General features: G+C 33.5%; 1 protein-coding gene across 1 annotated transcript in view; it reads right to left on the reverse strand.

The window, feature by feature from the left end:
* LOC130441134 (uncharacterized) overlaps window positions 1-16,275 on the reverse strand; it is a 156,253-nt gene that overhangs the window by 112,470 nt on the left and 27,508 nt on the right. The window contains exon 4 of the mRNA XM_056774682.1: window positions 755-842. Coding sequence (XP_056630660.1) covers window positions 755-842 — 88 coding nt within the window. The remainder of the gene's footprint in view (window positions 1-754; window positions 843-16,275) is intronic.

The following is a 16,275-nucleotide window of genomic DNA, read 5'->3' on the forward strand; positions in this document are numbered from 1 at the left end:
TGGATAAAACGAATATTTCGATAATAAGGACTAGGACGTATTAGAAGAATGGAATTATTGCAAGTATATTTATCAGTATTCTGCGGAATACTCAGATTAATGTTTTTCTCCATGGATTTAAAAATAAGTAACATCACCAAAAAATTGCACAATATACAAATGAATGTTCTAAATACATCAGTTGAATGAATTAACTCGCTTTTTACATCATAAGAATATTTATTTATTGATAATTCTGTATTATCAACAAAAAGAGTTCTGGTTCTCCTACTTTAACTGAAATATCAGATAATAAGGATGAAATTTTGAAAATAACAGTAAAATTAATTAAAAGTAGAAAAGAAAAATATATGAGTAAAATTGATACATACTTATAATGATAATGTGGATGAGAACGAAATCTTTGCCAGCTGTATTATGGGCGTTTTCGTAGTGGGATTGTTGCAAAATTAAACACCAAAGTGCTCTAACCCCAATATATTTCCGAGATTTCGAATACTTTTGTTTTCATCGTCTGAGACTGTACAATATAAACTGTAGTAAGTTCACAATAAACTTTTCCGTTTCCGAAAGACTGTAGCGGCTTGTAGGGACAATTATACCTTTTCAAAGTCTTTTGTATTTGAAACAACATTTCAACCCTGACGACTATGCTTTTACTAAATAACCAACAACTATTGGTCACAAAAATATTGAAATAGTTTAACGCCCAATGGATCAATTTCTTGATCGGGAACAAATATTCTTCACTTACCTAATTCCAAACGCAGTAGATACAGTAACTGCCAAAAACACGGTTGTGGCGAAACATGCTAACAACAACGTATGAAGATCAGTTAAACCTGAAAATAAAATAATATATTTCGAATAAAAACATAATAAAGAACCTACGAGTACTTTAATTTTTTTATTTGTTTTTCATTCAGCTACACCCTAACTCAACTTTCGAAGTAAAAGTTTTCCTCTTATCAGTCTACTTCAAAAATTGTACAATTGATAGCTTTGTGCTTTTGGGATACATTGGTAAATTAGTAGTCTTTATAATTTTTCTTTAAATTTGGTGAGGATTATGTGGCTCAAAGGGAATTGCAAACAAAATCGGACTTATTAATAATCTTGCTGAGGTAATGGTTTCCAGAATTGTAGCTTTCAAAGATTTTCTAAGGCAAGAAATCGTCAACTCCTAAATAATATATTCCATGAGGAGTCTGGACATAAGGATTTTTTCGTACACGTATGATTTCCATTTCTAGATGTGTAATGAAGGATACTTTCTATTATAATTATTTGAAAACAACATAAAAAATGATTAGACTTGAATTTAAAACATTTTATTTCATAAGTAATAATAAATGGTAATGTAATGAAAATAAAAACTACTTGGAAGTAATAACAATGGAGCGAGAAAACCATGTTAACAAGATATGCCTTCCACCCCATTGGACACATGGGATGCAGCCTCTGGATGTAGCATATATGTTACCATTCAAAACCTTCTACGCTCAAGAGATCTCAAACTAGCTTAGGCTTCACACAGGACGTGTTGTATCCGGCTATCGAAAGGGGGAAGAAAAATCCTATATACTTTAATAACTCTGGAAGTTTTCCTCCTGATAGAAACGCATTCAAAGAATATAATTGATTAATGAAAAATTAAAGGGATGAGGAGAAAGTAGAAGAAGACACAGTAGAGGAAGAACGATTAGATAACAACGATTCAATAGAAAAAAAACCTGGAAGACAAGTAAGTTAACTCTCCAAGACAGCAATCTCCTGAGAGACAGTTTACCCCTGAGAAAAAAGAGTTCAAGAAATGGGAAATGTGGTGTTATAACTAGCACTCCACACAAAGAGGAACTAGAAGTCAGCATAGAAAAAAGAAATTTACCTTCAATTTCGGGCGTCAAAAGAAAGATGGTTCAAAAATAAATCAGCAGAAAAAATTAAACCTACTTAGAAGAAAACGAAAAAGTCATTTGCTAAAGAAATAGCAAATAAACGCCGGAATATCAAGATTCAGACGACCGTATTACGATATCAGAGGCGAATAATGGGTAATGTGTCAGAGCTGCTTGAAATGGACTCATGTTGAATGTGCCAGTTGTGGAAGAAATCGGTATATTTGTGACATCTGCATGTCTGAATAATTTGTTTTATGCTGTTTCTATATGATAATTTTATATTTATAACGCACTATACTTTTTTCTCAAAAAAATGGAATAATTCTTACTTATATACTTATTTTCTAATTTTAAAAATTGGTTACCCGATATTGGGAATATGGTGTACCCCACATTAGAATAAAATATGCCCCTAATATGGGGTACTGCACTTAATTCTGCATTTTTCTTCTTATCACATTCTTTATAATGTATCTAAAAAAACATAATATATGTAAATAATGCTTAAAACTACCTCTGTTTTTTCATTATGATATTTTTTAAAAAACCACCCTATATTAGAAGACTTTCCTGTTTATTAGAATATTCCTATACTCTTCAGATATAACTACATACTCTTTCTGAGAATCAAATTAAACCACTTTTCTAGTCAGTCTCAAGACAAAAGAATACTGAAAGGTTAAAATTCGATGCCAATACAATCAATACATTTATACACGTTAGCTTTCCTTAGCACATCTATCTAAACCATGAAATTCGACACTAAGCTAACACAAAATCAATCTGAGGCAAAAGCATTCACAAGCTTCAGTTCTTCATTAAAGTTGCAAATGTGATCATACCAACTCGAGATTAACCTGAAATTGAATGCGTTTGTAGAATAGTTTAGTGGTGGCTTTAACTGACAAAAGCGAATTAAAATTAGTTTGTTTTGATAATTTTTAAGAGATTGATGAAATTTCGACTCAACTTTAGTTTTTATCAAAATATAAATATTTTCAACAAGACTGAAGTTAAGTCAATTTTTGTATCAATCTCTCAAAAATGATCAAAAGAAACTAATTTTAAAACAGAAGAGACTTAAGAGAGCAAAATAAAGGATTTCTACTATTCACCTCTGAAATAATTTTGAAATTCAATATTTCGAAAATGTATTTCGCCGTGCTGGAAAGGAGAAAACAACTACATTCCTGGTTAATGTCTCGACAAATAATGAATTACAATACCTCGGAAGAGCGTGATGTAAATCGACCTTTTTCTCGATTTACTTCTCTTATCTCTCCAATGGCTTGCAATTGCAAGAAGAGAGTGTAACTACTGACTAGTTACGTTATTACGACTCATCAGAGCAGTTTAAAACACCCCTCGTTCGGGCTTGAAACTCGAACTGTAGACAACGTCAGAGCGTCGCATTTGATACATGTAGTTAAACATTTCCCAGCGAACGCTAAGTGGTGCCATCCTCAGTTCCAACTGCGAACCATTGGTCAGGTAGAAATCGCGTAGTCGCCGATAATATAGATTTCGATGGTAAATGAGATGTGTAAAATGTATCAAAATTTCTACTATTCACCTCTGAAATAATTTCGAAAATGTATTCCGTCATTCTCAAAGGAGAAAACTTCTTTTCTTGCTAATGACTCGACGAATATGGAATTACAACTCCTCTGAAGAGTGTGATGTAAATCCTTTTTGTCGATATTAGCATCCCCAATGGCTCGCAACTGCAAGGAGAGGGTGTAACTACTGACTAGTTTCAACGTTATTACGTCTCATCAGCACTGAAAACAACGTCAAAGAGCGTCGCGTTCCGTACAAATTGTCAGTGTTAGTATCATATTTTGATAAAGACTTGAAATTAGTCGAAACATCAAATTATTTCTATCTTTTGAAAATTATTAAATCAAATATAATTTTGAAACAGAAAAGACATAAAATCGAGAACCTCTAGAAACAATTTCTTATACCTTTTATATAGTTTATGTCTGTAAATTGTCTGTTTCAAAATTAGTTTTTTCAAAATAATTTTTGAGAGACAGATGAGAAATTTCACGTTTCGTCTAATTTTAAAACAAGAGTGACCTAAGATCAAGACGATTTATACATATGTCAAAAATTAGCAATATTGAGACCAGAGATTTATAAAATACCAAAGCACTGTAGTAACAAATTGACAAAATCATAACAATTTATCAAAGTTGACATAAAAGGTTGTTGATATTTCTTGTGTACAGAAAAAGAGCAAAAGTTCTTTTGGTACGTTATTTGACACTCAAGCGTTCCAATTTCACACATATTCATCAATGTCCTCAACTGATCTTTATTATTCTTCAAATTGTTTATAATTTTGTTATTTTCGCTATTTTATTTTGATACATTACCTAAAACGAAACGGATATTGGAGATTACAGAAATGAAAATAGTTCCAAGAATAGCGGGAAGAACACTACTGGATAGAGAAAGGAGTGAAAACATAAGACGAACATGCGGGATAGATAATATCAATGACTGGGTACTGGATAGAAAGATAAAATGGAATGAGCACATTGACCGCATGACGGAAGAACGAATTGTGAAAATATCAAGGGACAAATCACCAGCAGGACAAAGAAGCATTGGAAGACCTAGGAAAAGATGGAGTGACAACCTCCCAGGTGACTGAGCAGAGGCAATGACGTGAAGAAAAACAGGCAATGATGCCTATACACAGCAGGAAGAAGAAGAAGACATTACCAATGCTCTAGGTAATAAATTGTTCTCACTAGTTTCAGCTACAGTAAAAAAAACGATCATTGTTTGTCAAAACTACTAGTTCACCATACAGTCATGAACTTTGACATAACTGTGATCTTCATGAATGGAAGTAGACAATGAAGGAAGATGAGTGGTAGGAATAGACGGTGTAGCTTCATACTTCAAATGTTTTCTATTTGAAGCGATAACTTAATGTTGAGCATTAAATTTTACAAAATTTTCCTATTTAGAACACACATCAGGAAAGTGTTTGGGAAAATGGAAAAAATGTTTATTTACCTTAACAATTGCCATTGACAGTAATGACACATTTTTATTACACGATTGCTAAATAGCAGAACTAAACTTGTCTTGCCGAAATTTACAAGCAAGTTGAGCTCCTTATATCTTGTATCGTCTCCCGTTAATACGTAGTTTAGATTTTGCTGCTCTATATTGCTTTGTTCCTATGTTGACGCTTCAGTTCATTTGGTGATGGTGCATTGATGCGTATGGCGAAGTGAAATGACAAAGTCATTATAGAAATAAAGTACATTTATTAGAATAAATATTACATTATTGAAAAACGTTATATACTCTTACATTGAACATAACTGTTCATATTAGTTTTCAAGGTAAACAAGTATGGCTAAAAAAGTCTTGCAATACTTGTCTCGCGTCTCCAGACCGACAAACAAGAAACTCGTTTTCCTCTGTCGGGTTACTTTGTGATTTGTATTACCTTGTAATGTAATGTACTGATACTCTGGAAAATAATTGTCTTTATATTGAATCTAACCCTATTTTTCAATAATAATTATTCTATAGGTATGGCGTTTACTAATAATAAGAATAACCAGATTGATTCGTCAATTTACATTAGCTAAGAAGACAGAAACTTACTGGCCCATCATCTGTTGTCTCAAATACATTTAGTTAACACATATTAATCAAAGATAATTTGTTTTTTTAAGATAAATGAACAAAATGGAACTTTTTATATTTTTGAAGATATATTTGTTACCTATATATAGTAGGTACTTTTATTTGCAAAACTATCATGAATAATACATCTATGAAATATATCAAGAGGGTTTTAAATAATGACGTCGCTGGGTTGTGGCATGTTCACGTGATTTCTATGGTTAGACCACGTAAAAATGACTTACGATTGGGGTAAAAAAAAACAGGGAGGTCCATCTACAAGTTTAAAGGTTTTATTTATTTCTCTATTGTTATTCTGTTTATATCTGCCTAAGCAAGATCACTAGAGGACAAAATTATAACATTAGAAGAATTAATAAATATATAATGATCTCATAGGGGGGGAGCCGATAACACTGAAAGTCCCGTCATAGCAGAATCAAAAAATTTTTATTTAAATAAATAGAACGTAAGTATAGGAATAGATTAAGCTCGGTATGCGTGGAATCCTATTGCCGAAACAATGTGAAAAAAAAATTATTAAAAAAATAGAAAAATGTTTTACCGTCATCGCGGATATTAATTTTTTTTTTGTATTCGACAGTAAATTTTATTGGCTTTTAGAAAAAAATCACGCAAACCACTTTTTCTTGCCGGAAGGATCTGGCATACCCACTTGAAGTGTGTGATGAGGGCTATAATTTCTCCACCATGCCGGAAACCTTTTTTTTCATTTTATTCATTTTTATGTAATTTTTAAATATAGCTTGGTATGCGCGCTCAAAAACTGCCGGAAAAATCCCGCATACCATCTTGAAGTGCATAAACTATATTAGCATCTACTCCAAAATGTACGATGTTCAATATATTTATTTTGGAGTAAATGCTTTTTGTCGAATAAGATGTCTTTTTCTCTGCTTAGGTTTAAAAGAATATGAGGATTAATATGATTTAAGGAATAATAGGAACATTTTTATTTTATAAAATTGAAACAATAAAATAATATTGAAAAAATTGACAGGAGTTTATTCTTAAACTTAGAATATTTATTTATAATTATCGAAATCAATTTCATCTATATCGTAACGGTTTTCATTTTCTGATTCTTCACTTTCTTCTTCATTTAATTGGCTACTAAGAATTTCTTCAACTTTTGGTGCTGCTGGGCGTTTATATCACAATGGTTCCAACTTATTTTCTTGATTCAGTTGCCATCCACATTCTGTTGGTTCAAATAAAATACAAATTGGCTCAGTGGCATTTTGCCACATTGCATTTATAAATATGGTGCGTAAAACTTTTTGTGACAGAGTTTTCCAGCATGGAGGAATATTGCTAGAATTGTAATTTATAAGACCTTCGTAAAATTCTTCTTTGTCACCGGTGCTTGCAAAAAATTTCAAAAATAATTCAAATCTTGCACTATCAACATTATTTTTGTCTATATTATACATTTCGTTAGTAAATCTTTGGATAAGATCTGTTTTCTCTTCGTCATTGATGTCTTCCGGATCCGTCAAATGTTCAAACATATTTTGGCATTCTTCTTTTTGTATTAAAATGTTGAATGGTTTGATTTTTCCTTTCCGAACAAAAGCTGCTGTATAATCAGAACCTGTGAAGGCATGGAAGCCCGGAAGAGCTCGTGCAAGATCTGTACAACTTATATAATTAATTTCTTTACCTAATTTATTTGTTATCCATATTTTTTGGTTTTCGAATTTGTGAATATTTCCGAGACAAATGATTAACACGTCAGTATCTACAGATTTGATGAGAATTCAACAACAAGAAAAATTTCACAAGAAACATAATTATTATTGATGTAATATACGAGATCATAATAATTATGTAACAACGGTAATTCGACAAAAAGCATTTACTCCAAAATAAATATATTGAACATCGTACATTTTGGAGTAGATGCTAATATAGTTTATGCTCTTCAAGATGGTATGCGGGATTTTTCCGGCAGTTTTTGAGCGCGCATACCAAGCTATTTTTAAAAATTACATAAAAATGAATAAAATAAAAAAAAGGTTTCCGGCATGGTGGAGAAATTATAGCCCTCATCACACACTTCAAGTGGGTATGCCAGATCCTTCCGGCAAGAAAAAGTGGTTTGCGTGATTTTTTTCTAAAAGCCAATAAAATTTACTGTCGAATACAAACAAAAATTAATATCCGCGATGACGGTAAAACATTTTTCTATTTTTTTGATTATTTTTTTTCACATTGTTTCGGCAATAGGAATCCACGCATACCGAGCTTAATTTATTCCTATACTTACGTTCTATTTATTTAAATAAAAATTTTTTGATTCCGCTATGACGGGACATTCAGTGTTACCGGCTCCTGGACTATCATGTCCATTACAAGATTCTCAGTTCACTGTTCCGAATCCAAACATTAGAATTCTTTCTTTCAAATTATCGACACCCATCTACACCTATCTATCAGGTTTTTTATTTTTTTATGGCTGTAATATCTGCATTTTTCAGTTTATCACTAACTACACAAAGTTTTCTATTCTTATTGTCACTGTCTTATCAATTATTTTCCGCTACAGCCACTTTCAATTGAATTTAAACACGGGTGATTATTTAAATCACAACTCACACACAACAATATGAATTATTCTGTTCCACGAAGAAAGAAATTCAGTTGTTTTCCTTTTGTGTAACCAATTTTGTAAGTAATTCTTTCTTCAGAAACTTGTAAGTATTCTTTCAATCCTATCTTTTGATTCAAATATCAGAAGGCTATCATCAGTAAATCCTTATGAACTTTCAATATGTAAAATTTTAAGTGGCAATCCCCCCTTATAAACCTCGAGGCCAACTTTTCGTGAAACTAGTCTGCAAAATTTTTTTCTCTCCTTCTTGTTATCATGCATGAATTCATCATATTTTGTTCTCTAAACACGGAATCTGATATATAATTAAGCACCTTACTTAGATTTTCAATATAATATTTATTTAATTAACAAACATTATTAAAGTATGGATTATTATATTACAGTCTAAGTTTTCAATGAAAAATCCTAAATTGTAGTCACAAAATGAACAAATATCGGTTAGTTATCTCATTATTTTCTGGTTTCTTTTTCTGTTTTATCGTTTCTATTGGAGTTACTCGGCGAATTTACCAACAAAAATCAGTGAGCATTGCTGCTGATCATTCCCCACTGTAACGTTTTTTAATCTGCATCATATCCTGATGAAAACCTTTTACCATCTCCATTTGATACTGCTCCAAGATTTTCAGGAAAAAAATTTAAATACGAGTCCAAAACATGAATCTTGAGTGACATATTGCATCTTAAAGCTTTATAAGCAGAAAGAATCTCCCAAATGATTTGTCCGTCGTTCTCAGCTTGGAAAATTATGGAAAACTTTCACAAAATCCACTCAAGCTTTTTTCTACTTTCCTCAACTTCGGATCAAAAACTTCTCTTTCATTATCTCATGTATCTGCGAACCTACAAAAATTCCTTTCTTCAATTTTGCATCACTGATTCGAAAAAATTTTGTTTTTAGATATTGAAAACCTGCAACAACTTTATTCATAGCTTTCGCAAAGTTCTTCATGAGCTCCAGCTTTATGTGAAATGGTGGCAGAAAAACTTTCTCATTGGGTACCAAAGATTTCTGAGACACATTTTTGAGCTCAGGAGTTAAACTTCTTCTTAGTAGCCAAGTTTTCATTTTGTAATATCCCACTCACAAAGAAAACACCAGAACTTTGTGTATTTTTCTTGTAATCCAGTAAGTATAGCGACGACTTTTGAATCAGTACAAATATTCAGTATTGAGAATATTCAATTTTTTAAAATAATACCTCTAGGTTGTATAATTTTCCTTCATGTTCGTAGTATGTGCAACTAACACCATTATGGTGTAGAATGGATTTTAAGTTTATTTTTGAAGCATCAATAAAAAGTCTCCATTCACTAGAATCTTCTGAAAAACTCAGTTCTTGAAGAAGCATAATTACAATGTACCAAATCAACTTCTTTGGAAAAGTAACTCATGAAATCTTCTTGACTCGTACTAAAATATGAAACTCTGGTTCTTCTATCCAATGTTTTAATCTTGATCCAAGTAATTGCGCTTTAGATTTGGAAAGTCTCAAGTCTCTAACAAGATCATTTGAGTCACCTTGTTTAAGTAAATGAGGTTCTTTAGATGAACTGGAAGATCCAGACAAAGTGTATGAAGATGAAGATGTACCGGCAGAAAGAAAATTCGATTGAGATTGAAGGCCAGATCTTTATTTTCCACCTTCTCATCAATTGGTAGAGCTGGAGGTGAAGAGCCTTCCCCACGAGGAATTGGTCTCTTTGCAGATGGGACGTTCGGGTATACACTCTTATTTTTATTTTTCGTGTTGATGTCATGCAGATATAATGATCAATTTCATCATTCTGAGGCTCACTCCAAATCATTTGCATAGTAAACGACATTGATTTGTGGCTTCCTTCAAGCCCACCTTTCAAAGCTCTCGAGCAGCTGTTGCAAGATACTTTTGGCAACCAACTCTTATCTCGCTCATCGATAGAAAATCCAAAATATAATTTATAAGCTGTTTTAACATAACAAAATATAAAACTACACATAAAAACCTCGAAACCAACGTAGAGAACATGAACTTTATTCAAAACTTACCAAAATATTCGATATAAATTGTGAACAATTATAAAACAAGTTTTCACTGTTGTCACATCTGTTGTCACAGCGAATACTGCGCTTGCGCGTATTTACTACCATAAAAATCATCTTCGGCACTTCTCTTCTTTCTCTTACAACTCGTTAGACCTTATTTTATACGTATATACACTATTCCTAACATTGACGCGCAAAAGAATTTAAAAAAACCAAAATTTTTGAAATTTTAAAAAAATCATATCGAAAAATCTAGACGTGATGAAAAAAATCGGCCAACGGGAATAGATTCAGAACATTTGAATCGTCGTATTTATGACAAATTTTGTAAAGGAGATCTACAATCGCACAAAGTTAGTCAAAATAATATATTTACTTTTCTTGTTGACAGAATTGTACCATTGATCGAATATATTCTATCATTTGTTTTTATTTGTCTTGCAAATACTCACATCCTTACACATCAAAACTTTTCAAAATTCTCCAAATTGTTTGGTTCATAACAATCTCTAGTTACAAATCTTGCTATAACTTTAGAAAAATATATCATTAATTTTTCTGCGAATATATTAGAATTTGTATTGGTTTCCAATATTGTTTTCAGTTCAAATAATTTCTCTGTTATTAATAGTACCTAATAACATAACTCAGAATATAAAGTCCTCGTTTGCTTCCAAATAGTTTGACTAGAAAGAATTTCCTGACTGTAATTCTGCAAACAGTATCCGAATAAAACTTCTCCATTGCCGTTGAAACTTTATTTTCCGTCTTACTTTTCCAAATTGAATTTTATTGGAGAAGTTCTATGAAAGTTTTCACGTAAAGGATAGTCTTTTTGCTAAGATAATTTATTGAGTTCGTAAATTGAGAAACACTGTTAGTCTAGTCCGCTTGTTTGATCTGTTTCTTTAAAGTTACGTACAGATCGGACCATTACGCTTAACAACGAACTTAACGGCAATCTAAATACTAATTTAAAGAGGTCTTTGATCGTTCGACTAATGGTTCGGGATTTCTTCAACATCAAGAGAAATATACATGAATACGTTTGCAGGATTCGACATAACGAAACAAAACGAGAATTACTTCAAACTTCAATATGCTAGCTAATTCTCTGGCACATGATAAATCTTAAATAATCTAACCTAACTTTCCATCTAAATTTCTTTTCAGATTGGTCTTATGTGAGGTGGTTATTTCTTAGCGGAAGAATCTCCGGAACGATTGATAAATCAATTTGGAGTCGATAATTTAGAAGATGTTTTCTTAAAACTAAGCGTGATGCAAAATATGGGAAAAAGACAAAGATCCAGCATAGCTAAAACCGTTACAGAAGCCATAACTGTAGCGGAAATTCATGGCGATACTGTCAATCCAGCAGTTGTATTAGATGACGAAGCTGAGGAAATTTCTGGAGAATTTGGAGACAGCGTATCGATAACCAGCAGATCAATAAGTAAGTTAGAATCAAAGGGAAGCGATAATACACTAAAAAAGGTTTCCACGCCGTAAAGTGTAACCTGACTTATATGAAAAATATGAAATACCCATTGTGATATTATGAGAATCGTCCAAATTTTGTTTCGCATACAAAAAATAAGGATAAAGTTATTTTTACCAGCACTGTATACCCATTTGATACAAATATCCATAAAATTATATCAACTTTTAATTATGAAATACGTGGTGCCATCTACTAAACAAAAATTAATACTAATACTCGAAATAATTTTAAGAAAAAAGAAATATAATTAATTTTTAGTGATTCTATGCAATATTGCACCTGAACCAACAGTAGATACTCCTGTGGAATTGCCTCCTGAAGATGACTCTGAAGTATCTTGTGAGGATTATCTGAAAATAGTGGAAGCGAATCATATAAGGGCATTTATTTGGAAGAACTTTTTGTGGATGTGGAGGAACATTCCGATGATGTTATTCATTATAGGATTACCGATCGGTAAGTTGACGTTTTAGGTTATGTTTATCATTCAAATGTCAAATCCCACATGTGACATTACGGCGTGCGTGAAATATCCATAGATATATATATTAAACAAAGAGAGTACCAGAAGGAAAGAGAAGGAGTATTGGTTTACTACAAAGATCTGTCAAAGTGTCTTATGAGGTCAAATTACAGGACATTATCACAAGTTGTCGTAAAATGTGAACAAATAACACCTGGTTTCTTCCGTTGAAACCTTATAAGGTGAATAAAATGTATATCCAACTAAAAAAATGATTTGGACTGGCAAGGGAACAGAAAGGCTGTGAACGTATTAGATGCAACTGTTCCGGCGATTATGAAGTCACCAAGATGAAGGATTTCTTAGGATGTAATTTGGGACAATCGCAAAATTGGATTGTGTGAGGTCAACCTATTCCTTGTAGAAGAAACTGCAGCTTTAATTAAGAACGTGTGCAGGAGAAAACGAATAAAATGGACTATGAACACTTTTAAACCAGGAGTGGAAAGAATCTTCCCAGCTCTTCTTCAAAAAGGAAACGAAGAAATCTTGGCTCATTTGATCCGCGTCAGCCGAAGAAATGTAGAGTTGGAGAAAAGCCAAAATAATCTTCATATCGAAAGTAGTCCTTCATACTAATCAGTCTCACATCGTTTTTACTCAAATGGATAGGAAAAGTTGTCAATAGCTACATTAGAACAGATACCCTAAAGTGGAAATCACTCCATCCTTGTCAATATTCATACCAAACAGAGAAATCTACGGAGGCTTCACTGGTACAATTGACAAAAATGCATTGATGAATATAGAAAACTTAATGTGTGCATTTTTAGAAGGCACATTCGACAATACTCTTATAAGGATATGAAAAGATCATTAGGCGCGAGAAGAGTGGTTGGAACAACCTCCAGTTGGATGACACAACTACTACAATCTTCACTGGAGAGCCTCAATCCAAATAAATTTACGCTGCTGGTGCTATATTCGTATATTTCCAAATAATTGACTACTGCCCCGAACAGTATAAATGTTTCAGTTATTGTTCATTTCATCGAAATAAAATCAAGTCGGTTGACGTTCGAAGTAAGTTTTAGATATATACCAAGCTCAACTGTACTGAACTGGAGATTGAAATCGATTCCCAAATATCAGAAAAACAGTTACACTATTCTTTGTGACATAGTTGGTCTAATGAAATCATTAGATGAACATTAAAATAGACGACTAGAAGACCTTTTTGTAGGGATTCTATGTTTTTTTGGTCTGAAGCTTCTTCGACCCCAGTATTCTTCAATTATTCAGCGTCACTATTTGGTTCATATAGTTTTTTGCCTCTTTGACGTTGCCCTCAGTTCGGGTCTCAAGCCTGAACGAGAGTTGTTATATCACTCGTCACACGTCATAATGTCGAAACTAGTTAGTGGTTGCAAACCACTGGGAGGGAGCGCATCTGGAGGTAGAAGTCCCCAAGTTTGTCCCCTTTCTAGTCAGTTACCATCATGTTCTGGTCGAGAGAGCAAGGGGCATTCGCCTTCCGTACTCGTTTTGAAATTGCTCCTCACTGACTTGTTCTTGGCCGTAATTCAGTTCTGTCGTACCTCATTTCGGTAGTGCGGAAGTGTCGCTAAATCCAGACTTGGACATTAAAGGACCACCAGAACTCCGGAAAATGTCGAAAGAGTGAGGCAGTCAATTTTGCATTCTCCTCGGCGGTAAATCGCAAACATGCAGCTGCTCTGGGAATTTCTGACACCACTGGTCGAGGAATTCTCCATGAAGACCTTCATTTTCATCTCTATAAATTGGCTGTTGTGTAAGAATTGACTGAACGCGATTTTGTTTACCGTCAAAACGCATGTGAAGTGATGCTTGACAACCTTCCTCAAGATGCGGTCATTTTTTTCAGTCAATTGAATATTTCGGGCTTTGTCAACAAACAAAATATGCGTTTTTGGAGTGGTGAAAATCCGCGTGAACTGTCTGGTGTGCGATATCGGTAATAGGAATAATTGGTCATTATTTTTTTGAAGAAAACGAACGTATGTAGTTACCGTGAGTACAGCTCGTTACAGTAACATGATCGAGGAAATTTTTCTTCCAAGCCTCGAGCAAATGAACGTTAGGGAAATATGGTTTCAGCAAGATGGAGCCATAGTACACACAGCACGAGGCCCAATGGATTTGTTGCGACCGCCCCATCTCCCTCAGAGGTGATCTCCCATAGCTGGCACGTTCTCCAGATTTGGCTCCATGCCATTTTTATTTATGGGGTTATTTGAAATCCCTGGTTTATGATGATCGACATCGTATCATTGCTTACCTGAAGAACAATATTCGTGAGATGCCATTGCCAGCATACCCATCCGAAATCGCCTAAATCACTGTATACATAATGGAAGTCGCCATTTAATAGATGTCATGTTCAATAAAAAAAACTTGGAACATTGTATTCTCAAATAAAAAAATAATTAAAACAATATCTGGAGTACTTTTGTTTTTATTGATCTTTGAAATGAGTAAGTTACTCTGGCCCATTCTGTATATTCAGGGTGTCCCTAAATTCAACTGCCAACGTTCTAGGAAAAATTCCTTGAGTCATAAAATTAAATAAAAGGAACTTTAGAGCTCAAGTGCGAATTGAAGCTTCATATCAAAAATAGTCGCTGGGTCGGTAACTATGTGAGCAATTCGAAGTCCAACTCATACAATGTTGCAGTTGTTCTCATTGACTTGTGACACGGTGCATTGTCTCGATGAAACATTATTTTTGTTCAAATGGGACCGATTTTCCACGATTTATTCCTTCAAATGCACTAACGTCACGTACTATTCAATTTTTATGGTGTTTTAAGATAGTAGATTGATATTATACCATACTCATACCAAAATACTGATGCCATTTTCTTGCTAGCCGAGTTCTAAGTCATTTCACGCTTTGGAGTTTGCCCATCACGTGCAGAAAACTCAGCTCGCACTGGTGTGAAATAATAGAGTCATGTTTCGTCCATTGTCCCATATTGATATTATAATACAGGTTTATTACATCTTCAAAAATTACTCAGATTCGTCAATATTGTCTTTGGTCTTTTGTAAGTTCGGGCCGGACCCACTTTTAATATAGCTTTCGCATATACCCAACACGTTCCTTTGGTATCTTTAGTACTTTCACAATTATCATTACTTTACGATTATTAAAAATTATTTCATGAGCTTCTTTTGTCTTTTCTTACGTGACAGCCTCTTTCGTGCATGCTTATTTATCCTCGATTAAACTTAACAAACCACTCAATGCTTCATTTTCCAAGTCACTAACTAATCGTACAACTCCTACGAGAGTTGCTATTCAAGTTTTGAGATAAACAAATGAAAACTGGCTTTATTGTTTTTCAAAATATTCTCCATTGGGATCAATAAACGTTGGCATGCGTTTCAACCTATTGTCAAAGCATTCCGATCAATCTCCAAAAATGTGATATGAACGCGATTGGATACCCTGATTTTTCTAGCATTTCTGGCAAACAAATGTTGGTGTACCATTCAAACATCTATTTTGCTACTACAGAATGGTGTCAACTCTGCCTGCAGGGTTGTTGGGTGGATTGGTTATATGGACCAGGTTAGCACCTTATCTGAGGACTTTAAATACATTACCGCTCATAGAACCAAGGTTGTGCCTCAGAAAAACAGGACGGATTAAGCAATGATGAACAATGCAAGGAGCCTGACAACCCACCAATGGAAAAGAAAAAATATATTAAGAATAGCAACTTATCAAATCCTTAAATACAAGAGAACAGGAACTTGCTAAGGAACTCATGGATGCAAAGGTGGAAATATGCGCTTTTCTAGAAACGAGGAAAAAAGTCAAGGGTCAAACTATGTTAGATAACTACATATTGATATATGGTGGCGTACCAAAGGAAACAAGAGCCAAGGAAGGGGTCGCCATATTAGTTCAGAAAAGATTAACTACCCAGATTGAAGAGTGCAAATACGTACCAGAGAAAATTGTTGCAATTAGAATAAGATTAGGTGAAGAGCTAGTCAATATCATAGGAATATATGCGGCGGAAAATAATAGAGAGA

The sequence above is a fragment of the Diorhabda sublineata genome, chromosome 3, assembly GCF_026230105.1.
Source record: "Diorhabda sublineata isolate icDioSubl1.1 chromosome 3, icDioSubl1.1, whole genome shotgun sequence".
NCBI lineage: Eukaryota > Metazoa > Arthropoda > Insecta > Coleoptera > Chrysomelidae > Diorhabda > Diorhabda sublineata.